General features: G+C 68.5%; 3 protein-coding genes across 3 annotated transcripts; 1 reads left to right on the forward strand and 2 right to left on the reverse strand.

Annotated features, from left to right (window-relative positions):
* Positions 1-87: 87 nt before the first annotated feature.
* On the reverse strand, positions 88-2,643 carry LOC141937132 (uncharacterized). Its single transcript, XM_074854567.1, has 3 exons — positions 1,616-2,643; positions 840-1,184; positions 88-628 (listed from the first exon to the last, which is right to left on the reverse strand). Exons 1-3 carry the CDS (start codon positions 2,641-2,643, stop codon positions 88-90), a joined length of 1,914 nt encoding a protein of 637 aa, XP_074710668.1.
* A 5,726-nt stretch (positions 2,644-8,369) lies between these two features.
* QTRT1 (queuine tRNA-ribosyltransferase catalytic subunit 1) lies at positions 8,370-12,177 on the reverse strand. Its single transcript, XM_074854734.1, has 10 exons — positions 11,810-12,177; positions 11,240-11,308; positions 10,871-11,009; positions 10,690-10,768; positions 10,492-10,607; positions 9,391-9,529; positions 9,201-9,276; positions 8,995-9,104; positions 8,802-8,886; positions 8,370-8,719 (listed from the first exon to the last, which is right to left on the reverse strand). The coding sequence occupies exons 1-10, from the start codon at positions 12,131-12,133 to the stop codon at positions 8,573-8,575; spliced, it is 1,284 nt and encodes a 427-aa protein (XP_074710835.1). The 5' UTR covers positions 12,134-12,177; the 3' UTR covers positions 8,370-8,572.
* An 831-nt stretch (positions 12,178-13,008) lies between these two features.
* LOC141937229 (uncharacterized) lies at positions 13,009-15,182 on the forward strand. The gene is made up of 5 exons (XM_074854785.1): positions 13,009-13,568; positions 13,686-13,798; positions 14,276-14,454; positions 14,737-14,869; positions 14,947-15,182. Exons 1-5 carry the CDS (start codon positions 13,431-13,433, stop codon positions 15,086-15,088), a joined length of 705 nt encoding a protein of 234 aa, XP_074710886.1. The 5' UTR covers positions 13,009-13,430; the 3' UTR covers positions 15,089-15,182.
* The last annotated feature ends 403 nt before the right edge of the window (positions 15,183-15,585 follow it).

A 15,585-nucleotide genomic window follows, 5' to 3' on the forward strand; every position in this document is an offset into this window, starting at 1 on the left:
TACGGCGCGCGCCGCTGCCGCAGCCTCTTGCTTCTCAAAAACCCCCTAAATGCAAAATATTCTCCACATCCTGCAATTTTAATAACCTCAAACTCTTGGTTTTGAGGCCGAACCCCGCCGGGGCTTTGGCCGGGAGATGACGGACTTCCCCGGGCGCTGACCGGAGGAGCAAGCAGGGCCGGCTCGTCCTTGGCCAGGGCCAAACGATCTCCGTGGCCGGCGGAGCCGCCGGCAGCTGCCCCGCTCCTGCGCCGCGGTGGGGATGGGGCGGAGGCGCCGGATTCCCGGCACAGGGTGGGGCGTTGGAGAAGGGACCCTTGAACCCGACGCCAGGGATTTTCGGTGATGGCTTACGGCAAGCGCCGGTGGGGACTTCCTGGTGGAGATAACCCGCGCGGCTCGCGGGCGCCTGCCCGGCCCTGCCAGCTGCTGCCTGTAACCGCGGCGCTCCTCAAAGCCGCAATAAAACCAAAACCCCGAGAGCGGCTCCGGTTTATTCCCGTTCCTGGGCAAAGGGGGAGCGCGGCGATCGCCGCGCAGGCGCCGTCCCGGGGGATCGATGAGGCGGAGCAGCTCCCGCTCCCAAATATTCCGGCGCCCCGCCGTGGGCAGCTGCCAGACTCCATCTCTTAGACCAAAGCCACGGGCCAGGCGGGGTTTGAGCTACAAAATCGCCCCTTTTCCAACCAAAATAACACCGGAGCTGCCCCTAGCTCCTCTAAGCAGCGCCAGAAACAGCCGGAGCCTTATTGGTTATCGCGCCGGGGCCGCGGGCGGTTTGCATGTGTGTAAACGTGCCGCCTCCGGCGCAGCGCAGTTATTTTGAATAAACTTTGCACCTTGTACCCTGGTGGTTCTGGTTCGGTGCCGGCGGCCGAGCCGGGCCCAAACGCGCCCTGTTAACGCCCCGACAGCGCTTGTGCCGCCGGGGGCGAGGCCACAGCGAGCGGCAGGGACACGAGCCGGCGTTTCGGCGGCCCCTTCCCAGCACCGTGAGCTCGTTGCGGGCGAGGTCCGACCTTCGCCCCTCACCCTCCTCATCCTCCGCCGGCGTTTCGGGGTGGGGACGCTTCCCCCCGGCGCAGCGGGAGGGGAGGGGACGGCGCGGGGGTTGTGCCGATGGCGCGGTGCCGGCACCGGGAGAGACGAGGCGGGTGGCGAGCTCGGTCCGGCTGGCTCCAGCCCTTTTATTACAAATATTGGCTATAACTTAACACAGGCCCGGCTTTACCGCTGGCGCGGGCCCCGAGCACCCAGCCCGGCGGGCTCAGGACACAAACAATAATAATAATATTAAAAAGATCAATAAAGTGGAGTAGCCGGTCTGGCAAGCGGAGCCCACAGCTCCGGCTGCGCAACTCAGCTGGTGGCTCAATTTGGGGGGAAAACTGTCCCCAGTGGGGCCGCGGGCGGCACAGGGGGGTCCCCGAGAGACCCGAGGTTTGGAGACGGCCCCGAGCGGCTGCTCGAGAGCCAAAGACTGGCCAGAAAGTCAGCGGAGGGGGCGAAGCCGGCGCGTGGTGGCCCGGTGGCACCCGTCCCGCCAGGGGCTGCGGGAGGCGCCGGTGGCCCCCAGCGCGGCTCAGAGGCCCCCGGCCGTGGCTAATGGTGACACATCGCCGGCGCCTCCTGGAAGCGGGGCCAGATCCTGAGCACCTCCTGGGGCTGGTAGTGGTGAACCATCACCAGCCGGGAGAACCGGCACCGCTCGAACTGCAGCCGGACCATGTTGTAGACGCCCCAGGGGCCGGCGGTGGGGCTGAGGCCCAGCGCGTGCAGGCAGATGCCCATGAAAACATCCTCCATGTTCATGACGGGCAGAGTTTGGGCGACGCTGTAAACTTTTTGGGCCACATCCCCGGAGAGGACGTAGGTGGGTCCGCCGCAGTAGGGCGGGTAGGTCTTGTTGGGGTAAACCTCGTGGGGCACGTACCACTTGGAGCCTTTGTTGCGTAGCGGCGCCGTGTTCTGGTAGAGGTGCCCCGTCATGAAGTTGGTTTTGGGGGGCACCAGGAACTGCCGCACCAGGTACGCCAGGTTGAGGAAGACGTCGCGGTCGGCCTTCACCACGTAGCTGGCGTTGGGGCAGTGTTTGCTCACCCACTCCAGCCCCATCAGCGTCTTCAGCGTCAGGTTGTTGTAGGTGTCTAAAAAATCTTGTTGGAGGATGTCGTGGTAGAGAAGCGTCTCCTCCTCCAGCACCGGCCGCAGCTCCTGCGCGAACACGGGGTGCACGCCGATGAGGAAGAGCCGGACGATGGAGACGCCCGGCACCAAGCTCTCGTTGCCCCAGGTTTGCCGGATGGCGTTTCTGCTGGCCGTGTCGCCCGGCTCCGTCACCACCAGCAGCACCAGGAAGGGCGTCCGGTCGCGGCACTTGTGGGGCTGGTTGTGGAGGAAGCGGTAGGGGTAGGGGTAGGGGGGCTGCAGCGGGTGCCGGGTGGGCGCCGGCTTGGCCGTGGCGTTGCCGCCCCACTGGAACCCCGGCGCGGGTGGGTGCTGCCGGGCGGCGCGGCCGGGGCCGGGCAGGGCGGGGGCGGCGGTGATGGGCTCCTCGGCCAAGCGCTGCACCCGCAGCCCCAGCAGCGCCAGCGACGCCAGGACGGGCAGCAGCAGCAGGCGGGGGCTCAGCTGGCACTTCATGGCTCCCGGCAGCGCCTGCGGGGGGGACACGGCGCCTCAGAGCTCGGCCGGGCCCGCGCGGCGCCCGCACGGCACCCAAAACCCGCTCGGCACCCACCTGACACCCACACGGCACCCAAAACCCGCTCGGCACCCACCTGACACCCGCACGGCACCCAAAACCCGCTCAGCACCCACCTGACACCCACACGGCACCCAAAACCCGCTCAGCACCCACCTGACACCCACACGGCACCCAAAACCCCCTCAGCACCCACCTGACACCCACACGGCACCCAAAACCCCCTCAGCACCCACCTGACACCCACACGGCACCCACCTGACACCCGCACGGCACCCAAAACCCGCTCAGCACCCACCTGACACCCACACGGCACCCAAAACCCCCTCAGCACCCACCTGACACCCACGTGGCACCCAAAACCCCCTCAGCACCCACCTGACACCCACACTGCACCCACCTGACACCCGCACAGCACCCAAAACCCGCTCGGCACCCACCTGACACCCACACGGCACCCAAAACCCGCTCAGCACCCACCTGACACCTGCACAGCACCTAAAACCCACTCAGCACCCACCCAGCCACTCACTTGGCACCCAACACCATCTCGGCACCCACCCAGCGCCCTCTTGCCACCCAAAACCCACTCGACACCCACCTGACACCCACACGGCACCCAAAGGCCACTCCGCACCCACCCAACGCCCGCTTGGAACCCAAAAAGCCGCTCACTTGACACCCACCCAACCGCTTGTTCTGTGCCCACCCACCACCCGCTTGGCACCCAAAAACCAACTCGCTCAGCACCCACCCAGCCGCTCGCTCGGCACCCAACACCCGCTCAGCACCCACCCAACACCGTCTCAGCACCCACCCAGCCGCTCGCTCGGCACCCAACACCCGCTCAGCACCCACCCAACACCGTCTCAGCACCCACCCAGCCGCTCGCTTGGCACCCAAAACCCGCTCAGCACCCACTTGGCACCCACCCAACGCTCGCTCAGCACCCAAAACACCTCTCACTTGACACCCACCTGGCACCCAAACCCCACCTCTCTCTGCGCCCACCCAGCCGCTCGCTTGGCACCCACCCCTGGCTCTCTCTGCCCCCCGGGGCCCCCCCAGCCGCCGCGTTTCGGGGTCTCACGGTGCCGCCGGTGGGGGCCGCCCCGGGGCACCCCCAGCCCCATCGACACCCCCTCACCCACGGCGGCGCGGCCGGGGCCCCCGCAGCGGGGCCGGGTGCTGATAAGAGGCGCTGGGTGCGATAAGGGAGGGGACACGCCGGCGGGGCGGGGGGCGAAGCCGTGGGTGTCCCCCCCCCTCCCCCGTCCCCCCGTCCCCCCCCCGGGGCCGGCGCAAACACCACGACGCTGAGGGGACCCCAAAAGGCGCCGCCCCCGGCCCGGTGCCGGTCCCCACCTTGGGTGGGCGCGATGCCGGGGGGACGGGACGGGGGGGGCCCAGGTGTGGCGGGGAGGGGGCCAAGGGGGGCAGAGAGAAATGGGGGGGTCTGGGGGTGCAGAGAGGGACCCGGGGGGGGTCAGAGGGGGCTCGGGGGGAGATTTGGGGTACGGGGAGGGGTTCGAGGTGTCCGGGGGAGCCCCGGGGGGGGCGCAGGGATCCGGGGGGGGGTGGGGGCTCCCCAGGGGTGCAGAGAGGGGTCGGAGGGGACAAAGAGGGGGTCGGGGGAGATTTGGGGTGCAGAGGGGGGGTCCGGGGGGGTCTCTGGATGCAAAGAGGAGCTGGGATGGGAGCCCCGGGGGGGGCAGAGGGGTCCGGGGGGGCAAAAAGGAGTCTGGGGGTGCACAGGGGCCCCGGGGGGTCTCGGGGGGTCCCGGGGCCGGGGGAGGCCGGTGCGGAGCCGCCCGCCGTCCCCGGGGGTCCCAGCCCAGCCGCCCCCCCCCCCACGCCGGACCCTCTCCGGACACCCCGGCCAGTTAAACCAGTAAAACCAGTCGGGGGTCCCGCTGCCTGTTCCCGGCCCGGCGGGAGCCGCGGGGATCCCGGGGCCAAGAGCCCGGCTCTGCCCAGTGCTCCCAGTTCACCCCAGCATGCAGCTCCCGGCTCTGCCCAGTGCTCCCAGTTCACCCCAGCATGCAGCTCCCGGCTCTGCCCAGTGCTCCCAGTTCACCCCAGCATGCAGCTCCCGGCTCTGCCCAGTGCTCCCAGTTCACCCCAGCATGCAGCTCCCGGCTCTGCCCAGTGCTCCCAGTTCACCCCCGGCTGCCGCTCCCGGCTCTGCCCAGTGCTCCCAGTTCACCCCAGCATGCAGCTCCCGGCTCTGCCCAGTGCTCCCAGTTCCCCGCGGTTGCCGCTCCCGGCTCTGCCCAGTGCTCCCAGTTCACCCCAGCAGGCAGCTCCCGGCTCGGTCCAGTGCTCCCAATTCCCGTCGGGTGCCGTTCCCAGCTCTGCCCAGTTCTCCCAGTTCACCCCAGGATGCAGCTCCCAGTCCTGCCTGGGGCTCCCCAGTTCACCCAGTGGGCAGCGCTCAGCCCTACCCAGTTCGTCCCAGTTCACCTCTGGGATTACAACACTCAACCTTCCCCAGTTCACCCAGGGTGCAGCGCTCAGCCCTGCCCAGTTCACCCCAGTTTCACCTTCGGGTGCAGCTCCCTTCCCTGCCTGGGGCTCCCCAGTTCCCCCAGGCTGCAGCACTCAGCCTTTCCCAGTTCATCCCAGTTCCCCCAGGCTGCAGCACTCAGCCTTCCCCAGTTCATCCCAGTTCCCCCAGGCTGCAGCACTCAGCCTTCCCCAGTTCATCCCAGTTCCCCCAGGCTGCAGCACTCAGCCTTCCCCAGTTCATCCCAGTTTCCCCAGGCTGCAGCTCCCCTCCCTGCCCAGTTCTCCCCGTCAGTCCCTTGCTGCAGGTCCCAGCCCTTCCCAGTGGCTTCCAGTGGCTTCCAGTGGCTCCCAGTTCACGCCAGGTGCGGCTCCCAGCCCTTCCTGTGGCTCCCAGTAGCTCCCAGTTGCTCCCAGCCCTTTCTAGTGGCTCCCAGTGGCTCCCAGTTCACACCAGGTGCTGCTCCCAGCCTTTCCCAGTGGTTCCCAGTTCATGCCAGGTGCCGCTCCCAGTCTTTTCCAGTGGCTCCCAGTTCCCCCAGGTGCCGCTCCCAGCCATTCCCAGTGGCTCCCAGTTGCTCCCCGTTCCCCCAGGTGCCTCTCCCAGCCATTCCCAGTGGCTCCCAGTTGCTCCCAGTTCCCCCAGGTGCCGCTCCCAGCTATTCCCAGTGGCTCCCAGTTGCTCCCAGTTCCCCCAGGTGCCGCTCCCAGCCATTCCCAGTGGCTCCCAGTTGCTCCCAGTTCCTCCAGCTGCCGCTCCCAGCCATTCCCAGTGGCTCCCAGTTGCTCCCAGTTCCCCCAGGTGCCGCTCCCAGCTATTCCCAGTGGCTCCCAGTTGCTCCCAGTTCCCCCAGGTGCCGCTCCCAGCCATTCCCAGTGGCTCCCAGTTGCTCCCCGTTCCCCCAGGTGCCTCTCCCAGCCATTCCCAGTGGCTCCCAGTTGCTCCCAGTTCCCCCAGCTGCCGCTCTCAGCCATTCCCAGTGGCTCCCAGTTGCTCCCAGTTCCCCCAGGTGCCGCTCCCAGCCATTCCCAGTAGCTCCCAGTTGCTCCCAGTTCCCCCAGTTCCCGCTCACCTGCCCGCCAGCGCCGGTGCAGCCGCTGTCCGTGGGCCCGGGGTGTCGGGCAGTGGCAGAGGTTGGTGACGCAGCCCCGGTCACCCCACCCCGTCCACAAACTTCCTCCCCGCGGCCGCCCCGGCCACGCGCCCCGGCTGACGCACGGCCCCGCCGCGACGCCCCCCCATGTCCCCCCCTCACCGTGGGGCAGCAGATGGGGGTGCCGCCCCCCCCCCAAAAAACCTCAAGCTGTGGCGGGGGCGAGGGGAAGGGGAACAGCCCAAATTTGGGGCTTTTTCAACTGAAAAAGGTGTTGGTGGGTGCAGGGGGTCCAGCTCCCTGAACCCCAAAAGACCCTCGTGTCCAAGCTCCCGCCCCCCCCCCCCCCAACATGGCCCCCCCCATGGCTGAGGATTGAGACCCCCAAAATGGACCCACATGTCCCACCCCCCCAAAGGACCCCCCCAGCCGCGCGCCCCGCCCTGACCAGTCAATGGGGGCAGATGACACCCTGGGGGGGGGGTCACAGCCTGTTGGGGGGCACCCGGCCGCCTGGGGGGGGGCTGGGGGGGGTCCCCAGGAGCTCACGCTGCCTCACCACCCCCAGCCACGTGTCGGGCGCCGGGTTGATGGGGACAAAGGCCACCACCGTGTCACCTGCAAGGAGGGGGGGGCCCTGGTGTCCCCGTCCTGGCCCTTGTCCCCATCCCTGTCCCCAGGATCTGGGTGCAGGGGGCTGCGCTCTCCAGCCCCCCAGGACACCCGGATTGCCCTGAGCCCCCCCCGAGCCCCCCTCAAATCCCCTATTTAAGCCCAGACCAGCCCTATCCCTCCCCCCCACCCCCCCCCCCCAGCTGGCTTCATCCCTGGTGGACCCCAGGGTGGCCCCCGGCCCTGTCCCGCCACGTCCTCGAGTGGGGACAATGAGCCCTGGGGACCCCCGTGGGGGGGGTTTGAGGGGCCCCAGAGTTGGGGGGGGGGGGCACATGGGTCACGGTGACGATGCTGGGACAGATCCAGGGTGTCATGTCAGTGACGGTGACAGTGGAGAAGGGGCTGATGGGGGAGCGGAGTCGGAGGAGTCCTGCATCCCCATGGCCCCCCCCCCGCCATGTCCCCGTGTCCCCCCCCCCCCCCATTTCCCCCCCCGGCACCCCCGAGCATCCCCCAGTCTCCTTCTGCATTTCTGAGTCCCAAAAATGTCCCCAGCTGCCCCCCCACGTATCCCCAGGTCCCCTCCTCTGCACCCCCAGACCCCCCCCCCATCCCCAGAGCATCCCCAGGACCCCAGAGGGTTCCCCAGTCCCCTTCCACATTCCTGGGCCCCCAAAATGTCCCCCCTGCACCCCCAGACCCCCATCGCCCCCACTCCTCTCCCTTGGTCCCCCCCCCGGGACCCCAGAGTGTCCTCGATCCCCTCTGGGACCCCCAAGCAACCCCTGAGCCCCTTCTTCATTCCTGCACCCCCCAGAATGTCCCCTGGCACCCCCAAAATGTCCCCTCCTCTGCAGCCCCAGACCCCCATCACCCCCACTCCTCTCCCTTGGTCCCCTCTTGGGTCTCAGGGGCCCCAAGAGCGTCCCCGAGCCCCCCCGAGACTCCCGAGCACCCCCCAAATCGTCGCTTCTCTGGCCGTGGCCTCTGCCGGACCCTGTGATGGCAGCTGAGCCCCCCGGGCAGCACTGAGTCCCCATTTGGGGTCCCCCCAGAGCCATTTGGGGTCCCCCAGACCCATTTGCAACCCCCCAGACCCATTTGCACCCCCCAGGCCCATCTGAGGCACCTCCAGACCCATTTGAAGCACCCCCAGACCCATTTGGCCCCCTCCAGACCCATTCGGGGTCCCCCCCGACCCATTTGCGAGCCCCCAGACCCATTTGGGCCCCTCCTGACCCATTTGAGGTCCCCCCAGTCCCATTTGCATCCCCCCAGGCCCATCTGAGGCACCCCCAGACCCATTTGGGCTCCTCCAGATCCATTTGGGGTCCCCCCCAGACCCATTTGCACCCCCCAGGCCCATCTGAGGCACCTCCAGACCCACTTGAAGCACCCCCAGACCCACCGAGCCCCCCCCCCAGACCCATTCAGAGCCACACAAGCCGCTCTTCCCACCAAGACACTTTATTTGCCTGCGGCTGCCGCCCCCGCTTTAAAAAAAGACCGAAGTAGTAAAAAAACCACAAAAAAAGTACAAAAATATACATATGGGAAGGATAAAACCGCCTGCGGGGAGAAACGGGGGATGCCAGGGTGCTGGGCCTCTCCGCCAACCCCCAGGGATGCTGGGGGGGGCGCGGGGGGGTCCCGGTCAGTCCAGGGTGATGCCGACAGCGGCCAAAGCCTCCGTGACCCAGGCGGGGACCCGCGGCCCGTACATGGTGCGCAGGAACTCCCGGACGAATTCGGGGAAGCGCTGGGCCAAGATGCTCTCCCGGATGGAGCCCATCAGGTTCAGCTGCGGGAAAAGGGGGGCAGGGGGGGGTTAAAGGGAAGTTGGGGACCACCCCCCCACCGAGTCTGGTAGCCCCCAGCCCCACCTGGTAGGCGATGTTGTGGATGGTGAGGTGGTGCAGGGCGGCCGTCTCGCTGCGGAGCAGCGCGTGCAGGTACGCGCGGCTGTGCCTGGAGAAGGAGGGGGGAAAGGATGAAAACTGCGGGGGGGGGGGCTCAGATACCATCCTGCCCCCCCGCCCCAAATCCTGCCTGGGGCTCCCCTAACCCTGCACCCACCGCTGGCACGTGGGGCAGCCGCAGTTCTCGTCGATGGGGCGGAAATCTTTGGCGAATTGTTTGTTCTTCAGCTGCAGCGAACCCCAGGGGACCAGGGCCGAGCCGAAACGCTGCGGGGAGGGGGGTGAGCGGTGGGGGTCCCCCCACCCTGGGGTGGCAAGGGTGGGGGGTGGGGGGTTGTGTGCGCCCCCCCAGCAGCCTCTTACCGCCGTCCGGGTGGGGAAGACGCAGTCGAACATGTCGCAGCCCAAAGCGACGCAGACGACCAGGTCGGTGGCGTAACTGCGGAGGGGAGGGGGGGGCTGAGTTCCACACCCCCCCCCAAACACCCCCCTGCACCTCCACACTCCACGGGGGGCAGCGGTGACACCCCCCCCCCAGCCCCCCAGGACTTACCCCACGCCCATCAGGTACCGGGGCTTGTCCCGGGGCAGGAGGTCGGTGCTGAGCTTCACCATCCTCCAGAAACTGTCCTTGTCCTCGCCCCCGCTCAGGCCCCCGATGGCAAAGCCGGGGACGTCCCGACGGGTCATTTCTTGGGGGGGCACAAAGGGCTGTGAGCACCCCACGGCCCTCTGACCCCCCCGCCAGGGGCCCCCTGACCTGCCCAGGATCCGCCCCCCATCCCCGCAGGAGGCGGGTGGGGGGTATGGGAGGAGATGGGGAGTGAGGAGATGGGAAATGGAGGGAAGATGGGGAGCAGGAGGATGATGAGGAGTGGGAGGAAGGTGAGGAATGGGAGGCAGACAGGGAGCGGGAGGATGATGGGGAGCGGGAGGAAGGCAGGGAGGGGTGTAAGATGGCAAATGGGAAGAGGATGAGGAGTGGGAGGAGGATGGGGAATGGGGGGCAGACGGGGAGTGGGGAGAAGGGGGGAGCAGGAGGGTGCTGGGGAATGGGAAGAGGAGTGGGAGGAAGGCAGGGAGGGGGAGGAATGTGGGGAGCGGGAGGAAGATGGGGAGTGGGGGGCAGACAGGGAGCGGGGAGAGGATGAGGAGTGGGAAGAAGGTGGGAAGCCAGAGGAGGATGAGGAGCAAGAGGAAGATGGGGAGTGGGAAGAGAATGAGGAGCAGGAGGAAGGCAGGGAGTGGGAGGAGGAGGAGGATGAGGAGCGGGAGGAAGGCAGGGAGTGGGAGGAGGAGGAGGATGAGGAGCAGGAGGAAGGCAGGGAGCGGGAGGAGGAGGAAGATGAGGAGCGGGAGGAAGGCAGGGAGCGGGAGGAGGAGGAGGATGAGGAGCGGGAGGAAGGCAGGGAGCGGGAGGAGGAGGAGGATGAGGAGCAGGAGGAAGGCAGGGAGCGGGAGGAGGAGGATGAGGAATGGGGGGCAGATGGGGAGCGGGAAGAAGGTGGGAAGCCAGAGGAGGATGAGGAGCAGGTGGAGAATGGAAAAAGGATGAGGAGCAAGAGGAAGGCCGGGAGGGGAGGAGGAGGAGGATGAGGAGCGGGAGGAGGATGAGGATGGGAGGAAGACCAGGAGGGGCCTGCGGACACGGTACCTTCCAGGCACTGGGTGCGCAGGGCCGGATCCAGCCCCCCCTGGATGATGGCGAAGAGCCGCTGCGTCTCGGGGCGCCGGTTGGCGGCGATGCAGCGGTCGAGCCAGCGCACGGACCTGGGGAGGGGGCCGGGGGGGGTGTCAGGGCTCAGGGGGGAGGTCTGAGGGGGCAGAGGGGGGGTCTGGGGGGGTCCCGGACCTGTGCATGGCCTCCTCCACGCGCGGCCCCGTCGTGGTGCTGCTCACCACGTCGTCCAGCTGCATCATGATGTCGGCACCTGCGGGGTGAGGGGAGGGGGGGGGGGGGGCTGTCCCAGGACATCCCCTCCCACCACCTCCCCCTGATTTTGGGGGTTCAGTTGTGCCCCCCCCGGACTCACCCAGGGCGTTCTGGATCTCGATGGACTTCTCAGGGCTGAGCAGGATCTCCTTCCCGCCGTAGGGGGAGCGGAAGCGGACCCCCTCCTCCGTCACCTCCGACAGCTCCACCAGCGAGACCATCTGGAAGCCCCCGCTGTCCTGGGGGGGTGGGGGGGGAAGAGGCGTTGGGGGGGCGGGGGGGACCCCCATAATGGGGCTGGGGGGGGGGTGATACCCCACACCCCTGGGGTGGGGGATTGGGATCCCCATAATGGGGCTGGGGGGAGCAGGGGGGGCCCTGGAGGGGGGTCCTGGGGGTTGCCATCACCCAGGTGGAAATCCGGGGGTGTGTCCCCCCCCCAGGGTGGGGGTCCCGGGCCCCCCCTCACCGTCAGCAGGTTGTGGGGCCAATCCATGAAGCCGTGGAGGCCACCCGCGCGCTGCACCAGCTCCGGGCCCTGCGGCGGGACGGGGTCACATCAGGGGGTGGCCCGGGGGGGGGCCCTGGGGGGGCCATTCCCGCCCACCCCAGGGGCATGGCGACCCCCCTGGGGGCGGGGCTAGAGCACCTGGGGGCGGGGCTACACAGGGGGCGGGGCCACCCCGGGCCCTTTCTTCCATGGGCACAGGTGCTGGAAGCCCCCCCGGGGGCGGGGCCGTCGCAAAAGAGGCGTGGCAACGGGGGCGTGGCCACCCTCAAAGATACTTTTATGGGCAAAGGGGCGGGGTCATCCCGGGGCCGTGGCCATTCCGGGATTGGGGACGTGGCCACCCTGAAGCCGAGTAGCGTGAGCTCGCGGGGGGCGTGGCCATCCTGCCATGGGGGCGTGGCCTTCCCGGGACCGCGGCTCTCCCGTGCCCGATGCTCCCCGGTAGCTGCGGGCGGGTCTGGCCCCGGCGGCTCCTCCCGGTCCGTTCCCCCCCCCCCTCCCGCCCCTCCCCGCCGCGGCGGCGCTCACCGGCCGCGTGCCCAGGTGGTAGGTGTTGCCGAGGCAGATGCGGCAGCCGAGCGCGGCGAGCTGGGCCGCCGTGACGCCTTTGGCGGTACCGCGGGTACCCACGGGCATGAAGACGGGGCAGGGGACGGGGCCGTGCGGCAGCCGCAGCTCGCCGGCCCGCGCCCGGCTCCGTCCGCACTCCGCCGCCACCCGCAGCAGCGGCGCGGGGCCCGGCCCCATTGCCCTGGGCGCCGCCATCTTCCCGCTCCCCCACGTGACTCGAGCTTCCGGCCGCCGCCGCGTTCCGCCGGAAGTGGCCGTAACCAGGGGCAACGCGGGCGCCATGTTGGGGCTTCGGCCTCCGCGCTGGGCCTCGGTGCGGGGGGGGGGACGACCCTCCTCCGGACCCCGTGTCCTTCGGGAGAGCCTTCCCCACTCCCCCATGACCCCGGGGGAGAGCCTCCTCCTTTCCCCCTCCCCGTGACCCCCGGGAGACCCTCCTCCCCTGCTCTCCTGGCCCTTGGGAGACCCCCCTCCCCTGCTCCCTATGTCCCCCAGGGAGAGCCCCCTCCTCTTCCTCCTTCGTCCTGGGGAGAGTCCCCTCCCCTGGCCCCTAAGCTCCCCAGGGAGAGCCCCCTCCTCTCTTCCCTTGTCCTCAGGCAGAGCCCCCTCCCCTGGTCCCTAAACCCTCCAGGGGAAGCCCCCCTCCGCCTCCCTGCCTCAGTTTCCCCTCACACAACAGCTCCATCCATCCCCTCGGGATCCCCCGTGCCAGCTGCACCCGGGATTTCAGCCTCATCGTCAGGACCGTGAAAGCCCTGAGCAGGTCTGAGAGACACCCCCTCCTCCCTCCTTTTACCTGTTAGCCCCCCATCTCCCCCTCAGGCAGGTCCTGGGGGGTGTTAAGGCCCGGCGGGGTCCAGGCACCCCACGTCAGGTCAGTGGGGGGTCTGGCAGAGGTAGGAGCAGCAGCTCGGCCCCTCATATGTGGGAAGCCCGAGCTGGGGAAATATTCCTTGTTTTGATAGAAATGGTTGTTTCTGTTTTTCCAGACTCTGCTGTAATCAGCTCCCGGCGCGAGGGAGGCGAGCGTGCCGGCGCGGTGCGTGGGAACCCGCCCGTCTAAAGGAGGTAACCTCCCCTGGGAAGAGCCGCCCGTTCCCGAAACGGCGACACGGTTCTCTGGAACGGGGGCTTGGGGGAAAGTTTACGACGGTGCTGCCTGGGGGGGGCTCTGCCTTCCCAGTCAGACCATTTGCGGGGATGGGGGACCCTAATGGGTGAGGGGGAGCAGTGGAGGGGAAGGGACAAGGGACCTGTTTGAAATTCCCTAAACCAAAATTAAAACGGCCGTCAGGAGCCGATCCAGAAAGCTCCAGCTCTGTCCCCCGTGGCGAGGAGGGCTCAGGTGAGGGCTGGGTGCAGAAACAGCCCCCTGCAAAGCGGGGTGCTCGGCCATGACCCCCCCTGGCGCTGCTGTGGGCAGCCCTGCCTGTACCGCTGCCCTGCTGTCCCCACGGCCGCTGCGTGCCGTGTCCTGGGCCCCCGGCAGCCTGTGAGCGATGAACTCGTTAGAGCGTTAACGAGCCGGACGAGGGACGGATGCTCAGGGAAGCGGAGACACACGGCAGCCTGGGCTCCGATGGAGCGAATCCCCCCCGGAGCCGGGTCAGCAGAGGCAGGAGCAGCCCGGCCTGCGGGCAGCGGATCCCAGCCCTCCTCCTCTGCTCTCCCACCTCAAACGCCGGGTTTTTATCTCAGAAATCTCGCTGGGAACCTGGTAATCGACTCGCTGAGCGCAACAAGGGATTTAATTACTCTTTCCCAGAGAGGAGAGGAAGGGAAACAGCTGCCAGCCTGTCTGCAGCCCCCCCCCTCCCCTCTCCTCCCTCCGCAGCCGCGCTGGTGGAGCCTCCGCGGGACCCTGGCTCCCTCCGTCCCCTGCCACCCCCCTCCACACCGGCAGCTCCCGCCGCCCTTTCGGAGCCAAACAGTTGAGCCCAGATTATGGTAATGCCGGCGGGTACGAGTAACCGGGAGCCCCCAGCGGGTTCCCTTGGGTGATGGGGACACGAATCTTCCCCCAGACCCCCCCCTGCAGGGGGGCAGCGAGGACAGAACCCCCCCATTTTGGGGACAAGCTGCTGCTGGCACTCAGCTCCCCCCTCGCTGGGAAGCGGGGCTGGGGGCCGCCGTTTCTCTGGGGTGTCCCGGTCACAGCTCAGCCGTGTCTGAAACCGGCCGTGTCTCTTCCCAGCCGGCCTGAACCGGGAGCAGGGACGGGTTTGGGAAACGCCGACCTGCCCAGGAAGCGGCTGCACCCGGGTTTCGGAGCTCGGTCACCCGTGGGGACCCCAGGAGCGGGGCTGTGTCCCCCCCGCCTCCACCGGGACGTTCTGGGGCTGGACGGGAGGGTCAGCGCTGGCCACGCCGGTGCTGCGGTGACCAGAGCTGGGACAATCCCTGTCTTTTCCTTCCTGTTCCCAGCTGGAAGATGGATGCGGTGCATCCCAGCCGGGCTGAGCCCCCGGCCCCGCCGGAGCCGCAGGAGCGACCGACCCGCCGGGTGGTGGATCGGCTCAGCCCGGAGCTCCGGATGGAGAAATACATCCTGCTGAGCATGGACGGGAAGCTGCTGGGGCCGGAGCTGAGCCGGATCCGGAGCGGTAGGGACACCGGGAGGGAGAGTTTCCCCTGGGAAAAGCGGGGGGACCGGCCCCCCCACTTCACACTCTGGTCCGTGCTGGGAAGCTCTGGGGCCTTTCCCCACCCCACCTGGATTTAGGAGGTCGCCGTCACCCCCAAATCCAGGCACCACTACCATGGTGCTGCCCCGGGGTGGTTTTTTTCGGGTGCCAGGTGATTTTTCGCTCCCGGCACAGCGAGCCCAGCCCCCGGTGGGGCCCTTTTGGGGGGTGACGGTGCCTTTTCCCCCCTCCCCACCCCAGAGATGGCCCTGCCGCTGGAGCGCCCGGACGCTGACCTGCCCCAGGACCTGCCCGCCGGCTACCTCTGCCGCCAGCGCCGTTCCCTGCCCACCTTCCCCCTGCCCCCCGGCCCCCAGACCCCCGCCGAGCTCAGGTAGGTGACGCCGCCGGCATCTCCCAGTGATGAGGTGCCGGTAACGGCCGCCCCACAACCCCCCCCGTCTCTTCCAGGGGCAGCTCGGATGTCCTCTGTGCTGGCCGGTTCCCGGCGGGACTCAGCCGGCTGGTGACCGGGATGCAGACCCCAGTCTCGCCACGACGCCGGGGCAGCCCTCCGGCACCGGGGACCAGCCGGGGGGGCGCGGGGCGGTGAGGGGAGCCCCCCCCCCGGCACCGGCATGGGAGGGGTCTCCCCACTGGTTGACGCCGCGGGGTGAAGGTGTGAAATAAAGATCCCCCCAAGGGAACCGTCGTGGCTGGGCTGTTGGTGCTGGGGGTTCCCCGGGGGGAGAGGGGCCGGGGTGGGGGGGGGAAGCGGGGGGGTCGGGCCGGCCCCGGGGCCTCGCCTCCGGGGGTGCCCTCGGGGTGCGCGGCTACACGGGGGTCTACGGTCACTGGGCTGTGCCCGGGAAAGGAGGCTGGGGGGGAGAAGAAAGGACAAAAGTAGCCAATCGGCTGGCAGAGGTGGTTGATTGACAGCTGGCTGGCGAATCGCGAAAGGGTTTTCTACCCGCCCAGCTTCCCTCCGATTTCCCTCGCTGGCTGGGTTGGTCAATCTGGTGGAGTGGCAGGCGCGCTGTCCAATGAGAGGGAAGGTGGGTGGGGAGAGGCGGGTGAACTCGTCCGCCTCTTTCGGGTATTGATTTGATC

Source organism: Strix uralensis, chromosome 38 (genome assembly GCF_047716275.1).
Source record: "Strix uralensis isolate ZFMK-TIS-50842 chromosome 38, bStrUra1, whole genome shotgun sequence".
Classification (NCBI taxonomy): domain Eukaryota; kingdom Metazoa; phylum Chordata; class Aves; order Strigiformes; family Strigidae; genus Strix; species Strix uralensis.

Coding starts and splice junctions, on each gene's coding strand:
- LOC141937229 (XM_074854785.1), top strand. CDS start 13,431: ATGGAGCGAATCCCCCCCGGAGCCGGGTCAGCAGAGGCAGGAGCAGCC. Junction 13,799..14,275: donor ACAGTTGAGCCCAGATTATG/GTAATGCCGGCG, acceptor TCCTGTTCCCAG/CTGGAAGATGGATGCGGTGC. Junction 14,455..14,736: donor GCTGAGCCGGATCCGGAGCG/GTAGGGACACCG, acceptor TCCCCACCCCAG/AGATGGCCCTGCCGCTGGAG.
- LOC141937132 (XM_074854567.1), bottom strand. CDS start 2,643: ATGAAGTGCCAGCTGAGCCCCCGCCTGCTGCTGCTGCCCGTCCTGGCG. Junction 1,185..1,615: donor TTCCAGGAGGCGCCGGCGAT/GTGTCACCATTA, acceptor TTGTAATAAAAG/GGCTGGAGCCAGCCGGACCG. Junction 629..839: donor CAGAACCACCAGGGTACAAG/GTGCAAAGTTTA, acceptor CTTTGGTCTAAG/AGATGGAGTCTGGCAGCTGC.
- QTRT1 (XM_074854734.1), bottom strand. CDS start 12,133: ATGGCGCCCGCGTTGCCCCTGGTTACGGCCACTTCCGGCGGAACGCGG. Junction 8,887..8,994: donor GGCTGCCCCACGTGCCAGCG/GTGGGTGCAGGG, acceptor CTCCTTCTCCAG/GCACAGCCGCGCGTACCTGC. Junction 8,720..8,801: donor TCCACAACATCGCCTACCAG/GTGGGGCTGGGG, acceptor CTTTTCCCGCAG/CTGAACCTGATGGGCTCCAT.